The sequence below is a fragment of the Drosophila miranda genome (assembly GCF_003369915.1).
Source record: "Drosophila miranda strain MSH22 chromosome Y unlocalized genomic scaffold, D.miranda_PacBio2.1 Contig_Y1_pilon, whole genome shotgun sequence".
NCBI classification, from domain to species: Eukaryota; Metazoa; Arthropoda; class Insecta; order Diptera; family Drosophilidae; genus Drosophila; species Drosophila miranda.
In genome coordinates, this window is record NW_022881603.1 from 36974056 (window position 1) to 36989814 (window position 15759).

At 45.6% G+C, this 15759-nt stretch overlaps 1 protein-coding gene across 3 annotated transcripts; it reads left to right on the forward strand.

The window, feature by feature from the left end:
- The first annotated feature begins 12063 nt into the window (after positions 1 to 12063).
- On the forward strand, positions 12064 to 14995 carry LOC117191120 (guanylate kinase-associated protein mars-like). 3 transcript variants are annotated; one of them, XM_033396081.1, is made up of 3 exons: positions 12064 to 12198; positions 12373 to 13702; positions 13755 to 14995. In XM_033396081.1, exons 2-3 carry the CDS (start codon positions 12385 to 12387, stop codon positions 14885 to 14887), a joined length of 2451 nt encoding a protein of 816 aa, XP_033251972.1. In that variant the 5' UTR covers positions 12064 to 12198; positions 12373 to 12384; the 3' UTR covers positions 14888 to 14995. The 3 variants fall into 3 exon arrangements, with proteins under 3 accessions (XP_033251972.1, XP_033251971.1, XP_033251973.1); XM_033396080.1 differs by having other exon boundaries at positions 12065 to 12198; positions 12256 to 13702; XM_033396082.1 differs by having other exon boundaries at positions 12065 to 12198; positions 12256 to 13702; positions 13761 to 14995.
- The last annotated feature ends 764 nt before the right edge of the window (positions 14996 to 15759 follow it).

Here is a 15759-nt window from a genome sequence, read left to right on the forward strand (position 1 = left end):
TTGTGAGTCCGAATGGCATGACCTTCCATTGGTACAATCCTCGCCCGGGAGCTGTAAAGGCTGTGTAGTGTCGGCTCTGTTTTTCCATAGGGATTTGCCAATACCCTGACTTTAAGTCGAGCGTGCTAATGTATTTAGCCTCTTTAAGCTGATTTAGAATAAAGTCCATCCGTGGTAATGGGTATGCATCCTGTTTTTTCGTTTAACAGTCGGTAGTCCACGCAGTCCCTCCAATCTCCGGTTTTCTTTTTTATGAGAACAATCGGCGAGCTGTATGGGCTTGATTTATGAGTTCGCTGATCTCTTTGTTGATGATTTCCATTTGCGCTGGGTTTCTTGGGTAATACCTCTGTTTGACTGGTCTGTCATCCTTCAGAAATATCCGATGTTTCGTAACATTGCTCACCCCTTCCAGAGTGTTGGATTTTTGTACCTCCGTTTTAATCCATTTTTCGATTTCTTCGTCCGTCGGCTCTGTTACTGAATTTCTTGCGCTTTCCTCCTTTCTCTTTGGGTTTGGTTCCCCGTTGAAGTTTACTGTGGCTTCTCCGCACGTTATTGATGTGCCTGCATCCTTTAAAAATTCCATCCCTAGTATGGGGGTGTACCCCTGTCATGATTAGGAATGATTGGGTGGTCTCTTTTCCCCCTAGTTCTACTGTTAGTTGGATTCTCCGTGTTGTTCTCCGAGTGCTCCCATCCGCGAGACGGATTAATCTGTTTTCCACTCCTTCGATGCCTTCTTCTTTTAGTTTTTCGGCCGCCCTTTCGTTTATCATGCATCTTGCTGCCCCTGTATCGATGATTACATCCATCAGTTGTGATCCAATCCTGGCCCGTCCTAAAAGTTGGTTCTTGTTAAATATTAGTTGTGTGTTGTCCCGCTCAGCTGGTTTTGGGCCACAGGAGATTCGCGGGTTGGTCCTGCGCCCTGTGTGTTTTCCGGTTGTTTTCTGCAGCAGTCTATTGTGCGTACTCCTTGTTTGTTGCAGGTCCAGCAGAAGTCTCGAACTGGTTCTATTTCCGCTTGTTTTCGCTCTGCCACTTGTTTTGCAAGCTCCTCTTGGTATCTGGGGATATGAAGTTCTCTTTTAGTCCGACCTTTGCATCCTTCCATGATGGCGCTGGCGCTGGCTTTGTGTGCCACCAGTCTAGTGCGCTTTCTTCCAGAATTATCGGCATTGCGAATAAGAGGTGGTCCGGTTCTACCCCGTAGGTTTCTGCTAATTCCTCCATCCTGCTCAGGAATTCTAGCAGCCCTCCTTTTCCTGTAAAGATCAGTTCCCACTTGCGTATTTTTTCTATTATCGCTACTGCTTCTGGTGATCCTTTCTTTATCTGTTTTGGAAATAGCTATTTCTTCCTGCCTGTCCTGGTCTCCCCTTGGCTCTCTTCCACTGTTGGTTTTTGTGGTACTCCTTTTGGTGATTGTTGCCTTGGGCTCTTGGTTCTCGGGCTTCTCCCTCGTGTTTGGGTATTTGCTAGTTGTTCTAGCCTCTCTCGAATATGTATTGGGAGGTCTGTTCTCTCCGAAAATTGTAGTAGTTGTTTCTTTTGGGTTTCTAGTCCATCCAGTTTCTCCAATCCGAATTCCTCGCAATAGTTTTGTAACTCCAGTTTCGTTGCTTGGTTTATCCATTGTTTTGCCATCTTGACCTTTGAGATTATGCTTCTTATGCTACCACAACCTGCTCGGGCGCCACTGTGACGGCGCTTCGGCCGGGGTATGCTCGTCGAGCCGGGTTCCACAGAAATTTGTTTGATCTCTGGGTGTGGTAGCTGAAAGAGAGTCTCGTGGTTCAAGAATAAGGCGGGCTTTGAGCGGTAATAAAAGAGATAGAGTTATTTTTATTGTTCTTAAAGGTACAAAGTTTGGTAGTGGCGCGGGTGTTTTTCTGCCGGCTCTTCCTTCGGGGTCGTCCTTCGGTCCTGGTAGTCTTCTGGTCGGTGTCGGTTGAGGTCGCGGAGGTCTAATGCGCTCCGAGGGGAAGAATGTTGCGGAGGGTGAATGCGCTCCGAGGAGAAATAATGTTGCGGAGGGTTAATGCGCTCCGAGGAGAAATAATGTTGCGGAGGGTGAATGCGCTCCGAGGAGAAATGATGTTGCGGAGGGTGAATGCGCTCCGAGGAGAAATAATGTTGCGGAGGGTGAATGCGCTCCGAGGAGAAATAATGTTGCGGAGGGTGAATGCGCTCCGAGGAGAAATAATGTTGCGGAGGGTGAATGCGCTCCGAGGAGAAATAATGTTGCGGAGGGTGAATGCGCTCCGAGGAGAAATAATGTTGCGGAGGGTGAATGCGCTCCGAGGAGAAATAATGTTGCGGAGGGTGAATGCGCTCCGAGGAGAAATAATGTTGCGGACGGTGAATGCGCTCCGGGGAGAAATCAGGGTGCGGAGTGTGAATGCGCTCCGAGGAGAAATAATGTTGCGGAGGGTTAATGCGCTCCGAGGGGAAAGGTGGCGGAGGTTTAATGCGCTCCGAGGAGGATAGGAGGATCGCTGGGGCTGCTGGTGGCTGCTACTGATGCTTACCTCTCCACGGGCCGGAGCCGAACTGATGCTGATCGCTCTGGCGGAGCCCCTTTTATTTCCGAAAAGCAGCTGATCGTACGGTCTGTCCCTAGCGCGTTGTGCTGAGGGGTCCCTAACGAGTTTGTACAGATCGGCTGATAGTGTGCTCGTTGGAGCTTGGGTTATGGTCACACTTGGGGCAGTCAGCTTTGGGTGAGACCGTGGGGGCTGTGCTACGGGTCCATTGGTGGTGATCAGCTGTGGTTGGTTTTATGTATCTTTTATTGTTTGTTTATTTATATTTATTTCTTATGTGGCAGGTCTTCATGTATTTGTAGCTTATGTTCTACTTATCCTACTAATACTTATTTTATAGTCTTCATGGCTTGTCTTGGTGTTTTTAGTGATATTTTTGTGGTGTTTGTGGCGCCGGCGCTTGGTCTTCCTGGCGCTGGGCGTCACACTCCCCCCTCCTTTCCCAGTGGAGCGTCGCCAATTGACTTTGTTTGGAACCATGTGCTGATGCGGACATCTCCAGCTCGGCCGATCTTCACCCAACACGCCTCCTGTTTCTCGTTCCGTAGTTTGAACCGTCGTAGAGTGTGTTTTGGGCGGTCGTGGAGTTTTGCTTTGACTAGTTCGATCGCCGTGGTCGCTAGTTCGAATTTTTCCGGGACCTCCCATTCGCCCGGGATGGTGCCTCTCTGGATGGGTTTCTGGGTTTCCGGTTCTGGTGTTGGCCGCTCGGGGTTTAGGTCTAGCACGTCCCGGTCGGACTCTTCGTCTTCCACTTGTTTTGCCCAGGAAAGTTCCGGGCCTTGTTGTTCGCTGATTCTTCGTGCCGTTTGTTCCTGTAGGTTGGCCTGGTTTGCCCAGCTGATCCTCTTTTTTGTTGGGATTACTTCATTGTGCGTTGCTACTTGTTCTCCTCGAGTCTCGCGCTGTCCTGCCGTGGTTTCCATCGTTTTGTTTGTTGCTGTTTTCCTTGGTGCTGACACCTTTGTTCCTGATACTTTCATCCGTGAGCTGAGTGGGGGGCGGCCGATAGTAGTTTTGCCGCTCGGTTTTTGTGGCTGGCCTGTGCCATCCTTTCTTTGAATTTCCGGGCCGAAATGTTGAATTTATCTTCATTATTTTCCATCTGTCTGAAAAGGTAGAGAGAGGGCATCGTTATTGTGTTTGCTTCCTCTATTTTTGCTGGTTTTAGTTGTGAGACGTGTGCCCGTAGTTTTTTGTTCGTTGTCGTATCTTGTACTGTTATGATCACTGGAGAGGTTAGTTCGAGTACCTTGCACGGACCGGTGTATTTCGGTTCTAGTTTCGCTGTTGTCTTGTCGATTTTTTTCGATAGTGGGTGCGTTCGTACCCATACTAAGTCCCCTCTTTTTGGCTTCCATGCTCGCTTTCGCAAATTGTAATGTCTTGCTTGTTTTGCTGCTGCTTCTTCCATGTTTTGCCTGGCTATTGTTTCTGTTTGTTTTCGTTTGTCGGTGTTTTCCTGGTTTGTTTGATTGTTGAACCCTGACCCTAGTGTTACCTCGTCGAATAGGTTGCCCGGCAATCTAAGTTCTCTCCCGAATATCAGGTATGCTGGACTAAACCCTGTTGCTTCTGACTTGCTGCTATTTATCGCTAGGGTTAGTTCTGGTAGTTGTTCGTCCCATTTGTTGTGTTTCCCTCCCGCGAATTGTGCGATCATCGTCTTTAGTGTTCGGTTCGCTCGTTCGGTTGGGTTTTCTTGTGGTGTGTATGGTGCCGTGAATTGTTGGGTGATGCCCCACTTTTTCATTACCTGTTTCGTCTTTCTGCTTGTAAATTGTACGCCGTTGTCTGAGATCACTCGCTTTGGTGCACCTCCCCTCGCCAGTATTTTTTCTCTGAACGCCTTTAGGAATGCGTCAGCTGTTGCGCTTCTTGTCGGTGTGACCTCCACCCATTTCGAAAATTTATCGATAAACACGATTAGTGCGGTGTTTCCGTGCGGCGATCTTGGTAGTGGTCCCACGAAATCGACGCATATTGTTTCCCATGGTGCGTTTGCGATTTTGGTCAGCATTTTGCCTGCCGCTGCTTGTTGCGATACCTTAAATTTTTGGCAGCTTTCGCATGTTCGTACGAATCGTGTTACGTCTCTGCTTAGCCCTGGCCAAAAGTATCGCTGCCTTATTCTGATTTTCGTGCGTCTGATCCCGAGATGTCCGGCTGTTGGGTTTGTGTGATTTTCGGTTAGTACCCTCTGTCTCTCTTGTTTTGGAACGCACAGTTTCCAGGGTTGATCGTCTTCGTCGTTTTGGCTTGGTATGTGTCGGTATAATCTTCCGTGTTTTATGGTATAATCCGTAGCTTCTTTTGGTGTTATCTCTACTTGGTTCCATTTGTTTTGATACCAAGCGCATTCTACGATTTCTGCTATTCGGGTTTCTTCGCGTGGTAAGCGGGGGAGTCCGCCACTGCGTTCAGCTTGCCTTTCCGATATCGTATTTCGAATGAGAATGGTTGCAGTCCCAATGCCCATCTTGCTACTCGTCCGGATGGGCTTTACTGAACTTAACCATTTGAGGGCTAAGTGATCTGTAATTACGATAAATTGGTAGCCTTCCAGGTACATCCTCATCTTGTGTATACCCCAGTAGATGGCTAGGCATTCTTTTTCCGTTGCGGAGTATTTCGTTTCCTCGCTTTTGAGCTTGCGGCTTGCGTAGGAAATTACATGTTCTCCGTCCGCATCTTCCTGGGTCAACACCGCTCCTAGGCCGCAGTCGCTTGCGTCTGTTTGCAGTATGAATGTTTTTCTGAAGTCCGGGCATGCTAATATTGGTGCTTCCGTTAGACACAGCTTTAGGTGTTTTAGGTCTTGGAAGCTGTTCTCTTGTGCTTCGCCCCACTCAAATTTTTGCCCCTTTTTTAATAGGTCTTGTAGAGCTTTTGCTCGTTCGGTGTACGCTGGTACGAATCTGCGGTACCAAGATGCCAGGCCCAAAAAACTGTGCAGCTGTTTCAGTGTAGTTGGTGCGGTGAGTTCTTTAATGGCCGCCACTTTATCTGGGTCTGTGTGTATTCCTTCCTCGCTCACCATGTGTCCTAGGTATTTAAGTTTCTTTTGGAAAAAGTGACATTTTGCTGCGTTAATGCGTAGGTTTGCTGTCCGTAGTCGTTCGAATACCGTTTGTAGTTTCTGCATGTGTTCAACTTTCGTCCGCCCAATTACGATTATGTCGTCTAGGTATGCGAAAACGAATGGTTCCATGTCCGGTCCGATTACCGAGTCTAGGGCTCTTTGGAACGTAGCAGGTGCTGTTGTGAGTCCGAATGGCATGACCTTCCATTGGTACAATCCTCGCCCGGGAGCTGTAAAGGCTGTGTAGTGTCGGCTCTGTTTTTCCATAGGGATTTGCCAATACCCTGACTTTAAGTCGAGCGTGCTAATGTATTTAGCCTCTTTAAGCTGATTTAGAATAAAGTCCATCCGTGGTAATGGGTATGCATCCTGTTTTTTCGTTTAACAGTCGGTAGTCCACGCAGTCCCTCCAATCTCCGGTTTTCTTTTTTATGAGAACAATCGGCGAGCTGTATGGGCTTGATTTATGAGTTCGCTGATCTCTTTGTTGATGATTTCCATTTGCGCTGGGTTTCTTGGGTAATACCTCTGTTTGACTGGTCTGTCATCCTTCAGAAATATCCGATGTTTCGTAACATTGCTCACCCCTTCCAGAGTGTTGGATTTTTGTACCTCCGTTTTAATCCATTTTTCGATTTCTTCGTCCGTCGGCTCTGTTACTGAATTTCTTGCGCTTTCCTCCTTTCTCTTTGGGTTTGGTTCCCCGTTGAAGTTTACTGTGGCTTCTCCGCACGTTATTGATGTGCCTGCATCCTTTAAAAATTCCATCCCTAGTATGGGGGTGTACCCCTGTCATGATTAGGAATGATTGGGTGGTCTCTTTTCCCCCTAGTTCTACTGTTAGTTGGATTCTCCGTGTTGTTCTCCGAGTGCTCCCATCCGCGAGACGGATTAATCTGTTTTCCACTCCTTCGATGCCTTCTTCTTTTAGTTTTTCGGCCGCCCTTTCGTTTATCATGCATCTTGCTGCCCCTGTATCGATGATTACATCCATCAGTTGTGATCCAATCCTGGCCCGTCCTAAAAGTTGGTTCTTGTTAAATATTAGTTGTGTGTTGTCCCGCTCAGCTGGTTTTGGGCCACAGGAGATTCGCGGGTTGGTCCTGCGCCCTGTGTGTTTTCCGGTTGTTTTCTGCAGCAGTCTATTGTGCGTACTCCTTGTTTGTTGCAGGTCCAGCAGAAGTCTCGAACTGGTTCTATTTCCGCTTGTTTTCGCTCTGCCACTTGTTTTGCAAGCTCCTCTTGGTATCTGGGGATATGAAGTTCTCTTTTAGTCCGACCTTTGCATCCTTCCATGATGGCGCTGGCGCTGGCTTTGTGTGCCACCAGTCTAGTGCGCTTTCTTCCAGAATTATCGGCATTGCGAATAAGAGGTGGTCCGGTTCTACCCCGTAGGTTTCTGCTAATTCCTCCATCCTGCTCAGGAATTCTAGCAGCCCTCCTTTTCCTGTAAAGATCAGTTCCCACTTGCGTATTTTTTCTATTATCGCTACTGCTTCTGGTGATCCTTTCTTTATCTGTTTTGGAAATAGCTATTTCTTCCTGCCTGTCCTGGTCTCCCCTTGGCTCTCTTCCACTGTTGGTTTTTGTGGTACTCCTTTTGGTGATTGTTGCCTTGGGCTCTTGGTTCTCGGGCTTCTCCCTCGTGTTTGGGTATTTGCTAGTTGTTCTAGCCTCTCTCGAATATGTATTGGGAGGTCTGTTCTCTCCGAAAATTGTAGTAGTTGTTTCTTTTGGGTTTCTAGTCCATCCAGTTTCTCCAATCCGAATTCCTCGCAATAGTTTTGTAACTCCAGTTTCGTTGCTTGGTTTATCCATTGTTTTGCCATCTTGACCTTTGAGATTATGCTTCTTATGCTACCACAACCTGCTCGGGCGCCACTGTGACGGCGCTTCGGCCGGGGTATGCTCGTCGAGCCGGGTTCCACAGAAATTTGTTTGATCTCTGGGTGTGGTAGCTGAAAGAGAGTCTCGTGGTTCAAGAATAAGGCGGGCTTTGAGCGGTAATAAAAGAGATAGAGTTATTTTTATTGTTCTTAAAGGTACAAAGTTTGGTAGTGGCGCGGGTGTTTTTCTGCCGGCTCTTCCTTCGGGGTCGTCCTTCGGTCCTGGTAGTCTTCTGGTCGGTGTCGGTTGAGGTCGCGGAGGGCTAATGCGCTCCGAGGGGAAGAATGTTGCGGAGGGTGAATGCGCTCCGAGGAGAAATAATGTTGCGGAGGGTTAATGCGCTCCGAGGAGGAATAATGTTGCGGAGGGGGAATGCGCTCCGAGGAGGAATAATGTTGCGGAGGGTTAATGCGCTCCGAGGATAAATAATGTTGCGGAGGATTTATGCGCTCCGAGGAGAAATAATGTTGCGGAGGGTTAATGCGCTCCGAGGAGAAATAATGTTGCGGAGGGTGAAAGCGCTCCGAGGAGAAATAAAGTTGCGGAGGGTGAATGCGCTCCGAGGAGAAATCAGGGTGCGGAGGGTGAATGCGCTCCGAGGAGAAATAATGTTGCGGAGGGTGAATGCGCTCCGAGGAGAAATAATGTTGCGGAGGGTGAATGCGCTCCGAGGAGAAATAATGTTGCGGAGGGTGAATGCGCTCCGAGGAGAAATAATGTTGCGGAGGGTGAATGCGCTCCGTGGAGAAATCAGGGTGCGGAGGGTGAATGCGCTCCGAGGAGAAATAATGTTGCGGAGGGTTAATGCGCTCCGAGGGGAAAGGTGGCGGAGGTTTAATGCGCTCCGAGGAGGATAGGAGGATCGCTGGGGCTGCTGGTGGCTGCTACTGATGCTTACCTCTCCACGGGCCGGAGCCGAACTGATGCTGATCGCTCTGGCGGAGCTCCTTTTATTTCCGAAAAGCAGCTGATCGTACGGTCTGTCCCTAGCGCGTTGTGCTGAGGGGTCCCTAACGCGTTTGTACAGATCGGCTGATAGTGTGCCCGTTGGAGCTTGGGTTATGGTCACACTTGGGGCAGTCAGCTGTGGGTGAGACCGTGGGGGCTGTGCTACGGGCCCATTGGTGGTGATCAGCTGTGGTTGGATTTATGTATCTTTTATTGTTTGTTAATTTATATTTATTTCTTATGTGGCAGGTCTTCATGTATTTGTAGCTTATGTTCTACTTATCCTACTAATACTTATTTTATAGTCTTCATGGCTTGTCTTGGTGTTTCTAGCGATATTGTTGTGGTGTTTGTGGCGCCGGCGCTTGGTCTTCCTGGCGCTGGGCGTCACAAATTTCAAAGCCTTGTTTTATATTTTTTTTTTTAATTAAGTACATCAATCAATCAAATAAAGGAAAAAAACGAGGGGAACGTTGTGAGTTGCTGCGGACACCGCAACTCTACAGTTATACCCGATACTAAGTCAGTATGGCTCTCCTCCGGCAGACGCCGCTAATATTAAACGACACGACAAAGAGTGCGTGCGAGAGAGACAGAAAATCAGTCTGAGCGTGACGTCGGGCGCTGCGTAGCCACTGCAAATTGATTTGTTCCTATTGGCTATAAAAATGATCTGATCTGATCCAGATTCAGCAATCTGATAGATATGGTCATTATCTATGATTCTGCGTTTTTAGTTTTCTCGTATCCTCAATATTGTGGATGCAACAGATTTTCGTCCTTTGTGTGGGCGGAAGGGGGTGGGGCGAAATTTTGAGATACACGTTTTATAGTAAGATCTAACAGGAGTGCGGATACCAAATTTGGTTACTCTAGCCTTAATATTCTCTGAGATTTTTGAATATCCCCAGATTTTCGTCCTTTGCGGGGGCGGAAGGGGGTGTGGCGAAATTTTGAAACAAACTCGTCTCGGTCCGATATATTAGGAGTGTGGATACCAAATTTGGTTGCTCTAGCTTTTGTAGTCTCTGAGATCTAGGCGCTAATGTTTTACTCTAAGCAAAGCCGCCTATGCTACGTGTGTGTTAGAGAGAGACAGGGCGAGAAAAAAATGAAATGAAATGAAATGAAATTGTTTTCTTGATGCTGGCTATAATAATAATACGATCCAATTCAGATTCCGCAGTCTTAAAGATATGGTCATTTTCTACAATTCTACGTTTTTGGTTTTCTCATATCTTTAAAATTGTGGATGCCACAGATTTTCGTCCTTTGTGGGGGCGGAAGTGGTCGGGGCGAAGTTTTGAAATATTTTTGAAGCAGTGACATATCACAGAAGTCTGGGTCCAAAACATCGTTGCTCTAGCTCTTATAGTCATTGAGCACTAGGCGCTGAAGGGGACGGACAGACGGACGGACGGACAGACGGACAGACAGACAGGGCTCAATCGACTCGGCTATTGATGCTGATCAAGAATATATATACTTTATGGGGTCGGAAACGATTCCTTCTGGACGTTACACACATCCACTTTTACCACAAATCTAATATACCCCAATACTCATTTTGAGTATCGGGTATAAAAACTATATTTTACGAGATTCTGAACAAGTACAGAAAGGACGACTGGAACATTCTATCAACAGATGCCTCAGTTACAGAAAGTACATGTGGCATAGGAATAGTAGAATGGCCTAGTGGAAATATCCACAAGTACAAAATAGAAAACAGATTATCCTCAGTAGGTGCCGAACTCGTAGGCCTTAAAAAGGCCTGCGAACTATGTCTTAAATATAATTACAAAAAGGCTTTGATTTTAAGTGATGGATTAGGAGCTATTAATTTAATTAAAAATAAGAATACAGACTCGTACCTAGTGAATGATATTCACAACATAATTAACCAATCAGACATTCAGAAACTTGACATTCTATGGGTCCCTGGTCACAAGGGTGTGGCCATCAACGAAAAGACTGACATAGCAGCAAAGGCTGCTACAAGTGAGGGGTTTACAATAAATATAAAATACAGCTACAAGGAGGCTCAAAGAGAAATTAGGAACTTTTTAGTATACAAATGGAATGAGGACTACAGGACGAAGTGTAGGACGAAGGGATCCAGCCTCATAGACATATTTCCAGACATACCCAGTAAACCCTGGCATTTTTCTCTTAAATGGAATGCTAAAAGCATCAAGACCATTAACAGACTTATGACGGGACACACATACGACAAAGTCTTCCTACACAGAATCAAAGCAATTGACTCAAATATCTGCGAAACGTGCAATGTAACTGAATATGCCGAACACCTGATCTTCGATTGCCAAAGATTTGCCGGGCTCAGAAGGAAATTCAAAACCTTTAAATATTATAACAATTTACATCAATTATTAATAAAAAAAAGAGCCGCTACATCTCAGAGAGCTGGCAATCTTCATCAAAACTGCTTACTTAAACTTTTGACCCCTTTTTTCTTCATCATGTTATAAAGTAATTTCAGTTTATTTTCTAAAACAGTTAAGTAATTTTCCTCTTTTTTTTTTATATACCGACCTGTCAAACTCGCCAAACTACATCACCAGTATCTGATCAATGTGGCTACAGTGCTACGATCAAAATTCCGATCATCCTTGAGATGATTTAAAACCAAAAAAAAAAAAAAAAAAAAAAAAAAAAAAATTGCTTTTGGTTGAATACTAGCTAGCAACGACTATCAGCACTGAACACATATTTTTAACCGATAATCTAATCAATTTTATATAAAAGTGGCTAATTTTAAGTACCATCTTTATTGGAATTGTTTATAAAATAAGGTTTCAATAAAAAATGTCAACAATTTCCACTAAGTTTATTTCCTTACATGGTAACTACCCATTTGCTACATATTAAAATCATTTTTATAAAGGGGAATATGTGTACTTTTCAAAATTGTTGGCCCGTTCTTTTCCATATAAGCCCCATGGAAGCGCCAGTGTGAAAAACCCCCGTTATGCATATTTTTACATTCCTTTTTTTATATTTTTGAAAACATTGAGATTTTGATGGCAAGTGATCAAGATTTCGATGATTTCCCGCATTAATAATCGATGTGGCTCTAAATTGCATTTTTACACGACTTCTACATTGGGGCATTGGCCAATGTGAGTGCATAACCTTAATATACTGGAAAATACTATGGAAAGTATTTTTATATTTTGCAAGGTGTGTGAACCAGACATTGTGGCAAGAAAATTAGTGTACTAAGTGACTTGGCGATAAAATATACGGAAATATGCCACATATACCCACTTAAGACCTCTCTATTAAAACAGTCATTGTAGATACCTCCTATCCCTTCTTTTACTCACAAAAAAAAAACCCACTATATCCACGATTTCCACTATTTTCGGTGCAATATTAAAATACCCCTTTGGCATACAATGGGCTAATCGTTCTGTGATTTGATATTATTAGCTTGCTAGGACTTTATAGCTGAACATGAAGTTTATCCGATTGATAGATTATTTTTCTAAAATAGTAGCCAACTTTTGCTAGTCATTCTTATTGGATTTGTTTAGAATTTTCACGAAATTTCAAAGTGAAAATTTTGAAAAATATACCGCTAAAAATTATTGTGTAAAAAAAGCACTACCTTTAAAAAAACTGCATACAAAATACCAGATTAAATTGTTAAACAAATTCCAAGTCCCCAATCTATCAAAAAAAGTTTCCTTGCCAGGTAAAAAAGAGGTAAATATTATTATTATTAGTATTATTTTCCGCGGTCTAACTCGAGTTGTTATCCAGTTTAAATAAAGGGGCTTAAGTGGGCTAAGTTCGTTTTTTCATCGGTATGGCACGCTGAAAAGGCGCCATTCTTAAGAAGCGTCCCTCCTTTTTTTTTAAACTCCTAAATAATTACTGCTCGACGTCATAATGCAGCGCCACAGGGAATTATATAAACAGCAATCACTTGCTTTCAGCCCACGCAATTTCAATGAGCAGAACCGGGAACTACAGAATGCGGCGCTTGCAAAACAGCGCATTATTAGTGTTAGTCCAACTCCCGTCAAGCGTGCGGCACCTATACCGCCCTCAGAGGAGGCGCAGCCACGCCTTACCTATGTCGCTCCTCCTAAGGAGAATCGAAAACCAGAGCTGCCTCAGCAGCAGAGGAACCCCACCCGGGACCTTTACATAAAGCGCTTCGTGGATTGGAAGGCTGCCAGGAAGGAACAAACAAAGAACGAGCAAATTGCTCGTCGTGGTCAAAAGATGTTCACATATAAAACCGAAACACTTAAACCTGCGACAAACCCCCAGAAAGAGCAGGAGAACGCTCCGGCATTTGTGCCGCCAAAAAGGCACTCCTTATATGTTTTGGCAAAAAAAACTCAGTGTACGCAGACGGCAGCGGAGAGGAAACAGCCTTTGGCAACCCAATTGCGTACCCAGGGTCATCCATCCAGATTGCGCGCTCAGCCTGCGGCAACCATGGCAAAGCTGCAACATGCAACGTCGCGTCCTCAGCCGGTCACTGTGAAGACCCAAACATCAAACATGAAACATCAAACATCAGCAAGGAATGTCCAGCCAGCCACAGTGAAGCCTACACCTTCACGTGCATTGCCCTTGAAGCCTACAGCAGGCCCAAAGCCCAAGGCAGCAGATTTGGTCGTTGGACCTTCTGCAAATGGGGTTGTTCATTTGCCAAATGTGAGGACGCAACCATTCGAAAAGCCGGCCGTGAGTAAGCCCACCTTAAAAATACCAGCAGTGAAACCAAAGCCCATTCAAGGAGTTGGCGGAGGGGGAGCTGCGGGAAAATTTAAGTCGACCGCAGTAGCAAAAGGGCCGGCAATAAAAAACAAGCTTGCCAGCCAATTGTCGACCAGAATGAAGGCCAAGAGCAACGTCAGCAAGTACGTAGGTCTTCAAAAGAATGTTCGAAATCGGCCGGAGCTGATGAGAGAGTTGGTTGAGGCTGGGACCACTGAACTCCCACTGCCTCCCAATACGCCGCTGGAAGAGAAGATAAGTTTCCCTGCTCTGGTCACATTCACGCAGTGCAAGACCAACAATTGCAGTCAAGAAATGATAGAAGCCTTGGGTGAGATTTCAAATCTGAGTCCAGTGGGTCCAATGAGCAGCCACCGAGATTCGAAAGCGAAGCGGAAATTTGACTTTTCTAGGTACTCTTTGATAAAAACGGCAGCTGAAGAGAGTTTGATCTTGGATCCATATCTGGCTAAGGGTAAGTACAACAGGAATAAAATGGAGTAAAATGTAATATTATTGGTTTCCAGATCAAGATGATAAAGAACAAGAAAATTCTACTCTGAAGGCAGCTGCGGAGCAAACCCCTCCTCGCAGGATTTCCGATGAGAAGCCCAACTACTTAAGTCCATATGTGAGCGTCTCGCGCGGTAAAGTCAACTCTCGCTGTGATCGTGAGAAGCGAAACAGCATGTATTTGCCCGGTGAGGAGTATCCTGTTGCCAATCGGCGGGCCCTCGAGTCGGTGCTCTACTTTCGCATACAGCTGGAGAATGAGATTCGACGACTGCGAGATATCTGCAGCGAGTGGGAAGCCTATAGCAAGGAGAATGAGGCGCATCTGGTTGAGACGGGCGGCATAGATATGATCAATGTGGCCATTGGACAGACAAATTTGCTCTCTACCAAGAAATTGATGCAGTTCAGCGGTCTGATTGACCGTTGCGAGGCGGGAGCTACGGGCAAGAACCATCGACCCTACGATGGCAGCGAGGAGACGAAACCCGTCCAGGCAGAGGATCTGGAAGGGTGGTGGGACATGCTGCGACTCCAGAGTGAGAATGTTGACAAGCGCTTTGATAACTTGAAGCGATGGAAACAGAACAATTGGCAGGACCCCGATGCAGTTGAGGAATCGAAAATACCAGCCAAGCCTGTGGCCAAACCAAAGTCTAAGCTGGGCAACAATTTAAACGCTAAGCCCAAGGTCAAGGCCAGCAGTAACTTGATGCAATTACTCCGCAAGGCCCATGCTGAAATGAAAAAGGCTAAGGCGGATGTGGTATCAGCGGACGATGCCCCGCAAACTCCAACTCGCAGCAGCACTCAGCGTGTGATCGTAGTACGCGACCGTCGGTCCTTCTCTCCTGCTCGCACCGTCCTGCGCATGTCTGTAGGCGAGAGCCGTTCTTCCAATGGTGGCAACACTCTGCTCAAGTCTGCTATATTGGCCGCAGCCGAACAAAACGCTCTTAATCATACCCCTCCTCCCAATAAGGGACGCCAGTCGATTCTGAAAAAACCAGGGACCAGCAAGCGTGAAAGTCGTGGAGTTATTTTCAGTACAAAGAAAAATGTACGGCACTTCAAATTCACCTACGAAGAAGGCACTATTAGCGATGACCAGGGCCCAGCAGAAAATGAGCCGCAATCCGCGTCTTAGGCCATCCACCGAGTTTATGTAGTTTATCTATCATTTATTATTTAAAGTTACGTTTTTGTTTATATGTATAGTATTATTTAATTCTGAAAATTATGTTTCAATTTCAAAGCCTTGTTTTATATTTTTTTTTTAATTAAGTACATCAATCAATCAAATTAAGGAAAAAAACGAGGGGAACGTTGTGAGTTGCTGCGGACTCCGCAACTCTACAGTTATACCCGATACTAAGGCAGTATGGCTCTCCTCCGGCAGACGCCGCTAATATTAAACGACACGACAAAGAGTGCGTGCGAGAGAGACAGAAAATCAGTCTGAGCGTGACGTCGGGCGCTGCGTAGCCACTGCAAATTGATTTGTTCCTATTGGCTATAAAAATGATCTGATCTGATCCAGATTCAGCAATCTGATAGATATGGTCATTATCTATGATTCTGCGTTTTTAGTTTTCTCGAATGTGCAATATTGTGGATGCAACAGATTTTCGTCCTTTGTGTGGGCGGAAGGGGGTGGGGTGAAATTTTGAGATACACGTTTTATAGTAAGATCTAACAGGAGTGCGGATACCAAATTTGGTTACTCTAGCCTTAATAGTCTCTGAGATTTTTGAATATCCCCAGATTTTCGTCCTTTGCGAGGGCGGAAGGGGGTGTGGCGAAATTTTGAAAGAAACTCGTCTCGGTCCGATATATTAGGAGTGTGGATACCAAATTTGGTTGCTCTAGCTTTTGTAGTCTCTGAGATCTAGGCGCTAATGTTTTACTCTAAGCAAAGCCGCCTATGCTACGTGTGTGTTAGAGAGAGACAGGGCGCGAAAAAAATGAAATTGTTTTCTTGATGCTGGCTATAATAATAATACGATCCAATTCAGATTC

Coding starts and splice junctions, on each gene's coding strand:
- LOC117191120 (XM_033396081.1), top strand. CDS start 12,385: ATGCAGCGCCACAGGGAATTATATAAACAGCAATCACTTGCTTTCAGC. Junction 13,703..13,754: donor GGATCCATATCTGGCTAAGG/GTAAGTACAACA, acceptor ATTGGTTTCCAG/ATCAAGATGATAAAGAACAA.